The sequence below is a fragment of the Aegilops tauschii genome, chromosome 6, assembly GCF_002575655.3.
Source record: "Aegilops tauschii subsp. strangulata cultivar AL8/78 chromosome 6, Aet v6.0, whole genome shotgun sequence".
NCBI classification, from domain to species: Eukaryota; Viridiplantae; Streptophyta; class Magnoliopsida; order Poales; family Poaceae; genus Aegilops; species Aegilops tauschii.
In genome coordinates this window covers 52,600,478-52,605,938 of record NC_053040.3, presented here as the reverse complement: position 1 = coordinate 52,605,938, position 5,461 = coordinate 52,600,478, and the positions used below count along the sequence as shown (strand labels likewise).

The 5,461-nt window shown below is 50.7% G+C and overlaps 1 protein-coding gene across 1 annotated transcript; it reads left to right on the top strand.

The window, feature by feature from the left end:
• The first annotated feature begins 330 nt into the window (after positions 1-330).
• On the top strand, positions 331-2,219 carry LOC109757756 (scopoletin glucosyltransferase-like). Its single transcript, XM_020316584.3, has one exon. It carries the CDS (start codon positions 502-504, stop codon positions 2,047-2,049), a length of 1,548 nt encoding a protein of 515 aa, XP_020172173.1. The 5' UTR covers positions 331-501; the 3' UTR covers positions 2,050-2,219.
• Positions 2,220-5,461: the final 3,242 nt, after the last annotated feature.

Here is a 5,461-nt window from a genome sequence, read left to right as displayed (position 1 = left end):
CGGATTTGTGGCGTCTATCTTGTGAGCGGGAATGACTACGTTTGAATTTGCCGCGGCTGGGGGCGTGGCTGGGAGGTAGGTCGCCCCAGGGGCCAATCTAGCGCCGGTTCGCCCTTAGGCCGCTCTTTTTCGGCGCCTGGGGGCTTAACGGCTGGAGATGCTCTAAACTCTCGGGCGCGCTCCTCTCCCTCTTTCGTTGTACAAAAGGCAGTGTACTGTAACAGATGAATGCAACGACAGAATTATTCTCTCCAACTACTGTGTCCAATAACCAGAGTCCAATCATTTCGACCTTATAAATGCATGGTTCCCTCCTTAATTAACAACGCCAATAATACCATGTGAGACACGCGGTACGTGCGGCCAGCAGTGTTGCTACATCTGCTTCCATCTCTCCTACTGTCTTCCTCCTCGGCTCCTCCGATCCGCTCTGGAGTAGTACAAGTGTTAAGTGTACAACCACCCAAAAAAAATAGGACTCCGTCGACAGAGCACGCATCCATGGCTACAAGGGATGAGCAGCGGCAGCACCCCCTACCCCTGCACATCCTCTTCCTCCCGTTCTTCGCCCCCGGGCACCTCATTCCGGTGGTCGACATGGCCGCGATATTCTCCGCTCGCGGCGCGAGGTGCACCATCCTCACCACGCCCGTCAACGCCGACATCATCCGTCCGGCCGTCGACCGCGCCAACGACTCCGACTGCCACGGCACCGACTCCCCTTCCCCTGCAGTCGACATCTTTGTCGTGCCTTTCCCCGACGTCGGGCTCCCGCCAGGCATGGAGAACCTCATGTTCCTTACTCCAGCCCACGGAGCCGAGTGCCCGCTCAAGTTCATCCAAGCCGTGCAGCTGCTCCGCGAGCCCTTCGACCGGTTCATGGCTGCCAACCGCCCCGACGCCGTCGTGTCCGACAGCTTCTTCAGCTGGTCCGCGGACGCCGCCGCGGAGCACGGCGTCCCGCGCCTCGTGTTCCTCGGCAGCAGCGTGTTCGCCCGGTGCTGCAGCGAGACCATGCTGCGCACCAACCCACTGGAGACGACCACCAACCCCGACGACGATCCTGATGACGACGCCCGGCTCGTCTCCCTGCCGGGGCTGCCGCACCGTGTCCAGCTGAGGCGGAGCCAGATGATGGATCCCAGGAAGCGGCCGGCGATGTGGGCATTCCACAAGGACAACGACGCCGCGGACCAGAGGAGCTTCGGCGAGGTGTTGAACAGCTTCCACGAGCTGGAGCCGGACTACGTCGAGCACTTCCGCACGACGCTCGGTCGTCGTGCGTGGCTCGTGGGGCCGGTCGCGCTCGCAAGCAAAGACATGGCTAAGAGAGGCCGTCCCGACAACACTGAGGCACACGTCACAGAGGGCTGCCTTCGGTGGATGGACAGAAAGCCGGCCGGCTCGGTGGTGTACGTCTCCTTCGGCACGTTCACTAGTTTCTCGCCGGCCGAGCTGCGCGAGCTCGCCCGCGGCCTGGACCTCTCCGGCAAGGACTTCGTGTGGGTCATCAGCTCCGGCACAGGCACGGATGGGTCAGAGTGGATGCCTGAGGGCTTCGCGGAGCTGATGGCACGCGGCGACCGCGGCTTCATCATCCGAGGTTGGGCGCCGCAGACGCTCATCCTCAACCACCACGCCCTCGGCGGGTTCATGACGCACTGCGGCTGGAACTCGGCGCTGGAGGCCGTGAGCGCCGGCGTGCCGATGGTCACGTGGCCGCGGTACGCGGATCAGTTCTACAACGAGAAGCTCATCGTGGAGGTACTCAAGGTGGGCGTTAGCATCGGCGCCAAGGACTTCGCGTCGCCTCTAGAGGGCCATGAGGTGATCGGCGGCGAGGTGATCGCTGGATCCATTGGGAGGCTGATGGGGAGCGGCGAGGAGGGCGACGCCGTACGGAAGAAGGCCAAAGACCTCAGTGTGAAAGCAAGGAGCGCCATGGAGAAGGGTGGATCTTCGTACGGTGACTTTGGAAGGCTCATGGATGAGTTGATGGCTCGCCGGAGTCCCGGAGAAGACACCACCCCACTAATCTTACAGAAGTGAAGTTATTACAACATGAGGTGGCAACGTCTGATCGGGTGGGTAACCGGAACTTCCTTTCTCTTGTTCGTTAGTGATCTTCGTTACGGCACCGATCGACGTCGTGGCATGTTGTGCGTCGCTAGCTCTACTTGCACCATGAAACGCCGTGGCATATCTTGATTTCACTTCAACATTGTTGTACTAATTTTCTTCACTTTTATAAGACCTTTTAAACATTTAAGACAGCTTCTAAAATGGGAAACGTTTATATACCGCGCGCCGGCGTAACTTTCGGCCGGTCACGCTCACTCACGCGCACAACACACGTATCACGCTGACTTTTCTTGCCACGCTGGCGCGGTCCCAGGCAAACTGCTCCTGCACGTCTCACGCGCATGATATGGGGCCCACATGACTGCCCTTCTTTTTCTCCCTAGTTATCTCTTGCCTTATCTGTTACCTTCCTTCTACCTCCAGCCACATTAAGATCTTTTTTCTGCTACAAAGTGTTGCATCCGGCTGGGAAAAACGTTGCAACCGACAAAATAAAAAGCTGGAACCGATGAATAAAAAAGCTGGAAATAAAAGACGGCTGATTTTTTGCTGGAACCAACAGAGTCGGTGCTACAACCATGTAGAAAAGATGATGCAACCACGGAGGGCGGCTGACAAGAGTTTTGCTGGAAGTACCGATGTGAGCTGCAACCAGAAGATGTTTTTGCTGCAACCGGCAATCACAAAAGTTACTACCGGCAATCACAAAAGCTACAACCGGTGATCAATTTTGCTTCATGGACGACATGGTGGCGGCACCGACGAGCATTTTTTGCTGGAACCAGCACAATATTTTGCTACTAACAGCTAACATTTTTGTTGCCACCAGCAAACCACAGTCAAAGTTTTTCTGAAAACGATGGAAACTTTTTTCCTTTTTTTGTGTTTGCTACAACCACGTCATTTTTTTGCTGCAATCGGCAACCACAGAAGCTACATCCGGTTAACATTTTTGCTACAATGACGACGGCGGGCTACAGCGGTAAGCTTTTTTGCTGAAAGCGATAAACTTTTTTGCTACAACCGGTGTCATTTTTTGTTGGAACCAGCAAGATCCTCGGGTGGGCACACGGCGAGGTACAGCGCGAGCACAACGACAGGTGCTGCGGCCGGCGCCACCGGAGATGCGGCCATCTCCCCCGGAGCTGCAAGCCTGCAACCACGAGTGCAACCATGGGCGCATGCTGCTGCATCCACGGAGGTGAGAAACGCATGAAGGCGGCATAGGTGAGGGCGGCGACTGGCGGTGAGGAGGCGAGGCGGTTGGCGCGTGCAAAGGCGTCGGCGCGTGCGAAGGCGGGCCTCTCCTTTTTCCGTGCGGGAGGTTGAAGATGAGAGAGGTTGGGGACGAAGGGATCTGACGGCTCGGGAGGCCCAGATCTGATGGTTGGGGCTTGACCGACCCAACGATTAGGCCGGTGCGCCGGCGCAGACCGCTGCCCTTCTAAAATAGTTCAATTTCAGCAGTCTTAAACGACTACAAAAGTGAATAGAGGGAGTAGTAGGACTGAAATCTAGAAGGAGCAGCAGTGGCTTGCCGGAAGGAAACACGTCGGGTCTCTCTCTTGTACATCTCTTGCAAAAATATAAAGAAAAACAGTTTGACTAATTCATATCTAGATGTTTTTTAAGAATGTCACATCTAAGCTCCCACAAATATATATATTGCAGCAACAAAAACAAAACAACTAAAAAAGAAATAGACTACAAACAAAGCGGACATCAGCTTAGATGAAACATAACTATGTCACATCTAGATGTGTCCTAGACAGACCCAAAGAAAAATAGAAAACTCCAAGGGGACAAAGCATGCTGTCACGCTCGTATCAAGCTCTCGCCCATGTGGCCCAGTACATAACTCATTTAACTTGGTCTACCTGCTCCCCCGCCAGATGGGGATCTCAATGTGGTGGACCATGATCCATGCATTTATATGCTAGCAGTTGTTTTCATGTTACGATCATATATTAAATCAGATGGGGATCTCAACCTGTGTTTTGTGACCTTGAACCTAGTTAAATAAAGTTATGTTGAACCATGAGTTATTTGAATTGTTTGTCTCTCTGTTTGAATTTTAATGTTGTGCCTTGCTTAATAAAGTGCTCTATGACTTAGAAAAAAGCATATGCTCATTCTAATCCAGTACTGATACCCAACTTGCTATCTCTGATCATCACATGGGAATAGGTTATAAAAATATTTATTTGACAAAATATTTTGGCCAAAAGCAATTTTTTCAAATTTAGGTTTTTAAAAACCCCTGAACTAAGGCTTGAACTAGAAGTCCTTGATATAGGTGAGATAGAAACTTTTCAAAAGTATATTTTGACCCTATTAGATATAGGACTTCCCAAGACCACAAAAATGCTACTTTCAAAGGTATAAAAGTATTTTATTTAAAGTCATTTTCTTAAGGCCAGAAATGGTCTTTATTAGGGGGGGGGGGGATATTTGAGGAAATTTTGAGAGACTCGGGAGAAATATATTCTCCATATATACTAGGTCGGAAGTGCGGCTTGCCGCACCCGGCAGCACCGCTGCCGGGTATAGTCATATCCAATCCGTTTATACAACCATTGAAGCATTGCAAGTATAAAAAAACCGCAAATACAAAAAAGTTCATATAGAGATGGTATTCCTTCAGGGAAGAGCTGGCATGATATGTAAGCAAAAGACATTGCAAAAACCAATCACTCAGGAGCGAGAGCCTATGCACCAGTTCACAACATATAAAAATGGTAGTAGATTAAGGCTACGCGTCATGATAACTTGTAGTGCGACAATTCTACTTGCGGCGGTTCATATTAATAGTCGAACAACAAGAAAGCACATGCAACACCACTGCTCAAACCCAACATTTAATTCTCTCATTTCAAACTTAAACAAATGATTGCACCAGTAGTTCATAGTTGTACAGATCCAGCGTGAATAAATCCTTCTTGTCTAATCCAACATTCACTTAACAAACAAAATAAAAAGGACATGAGAGTGATAGCACAGAGAGGCATCATGGACATTTGAGGCAGAGACAAAGGCCACAACTCCTTCAACACGGCCACATACGCCTGCCTTTGAGCAATGTCATCCCCATCTACGTATCCTGGATGCTGGGGGTGAGAAAGCAATTAGATGTGGACATTCAAAGGAATATCCACATGTGACATTGAGTACGCAACACCAGATAAATAGAGTTTGCCCGAGCTCATTGTTCATATGTATCCAACAACATATAAGCAAGCTAACACTGAGTTATTATGCTACACTTTGATGCTTTATGTCCAGATTTTACCAACGTGCTGTATATCTTGAAAGGAATTTTGTATCCAATTTCTGGATCACACTGTGCTCAACATACCAGTAATGCATTGACAAGGGTGAT

Coding starts and splice junctions, on each gene's coding strand:
- LOC109757756 (XM_020316584.3), top strand. CDS start 502: ATGGCTACAAGGGATGAGCAGCGGCAGCACCCCCTACCCCTGCACATC.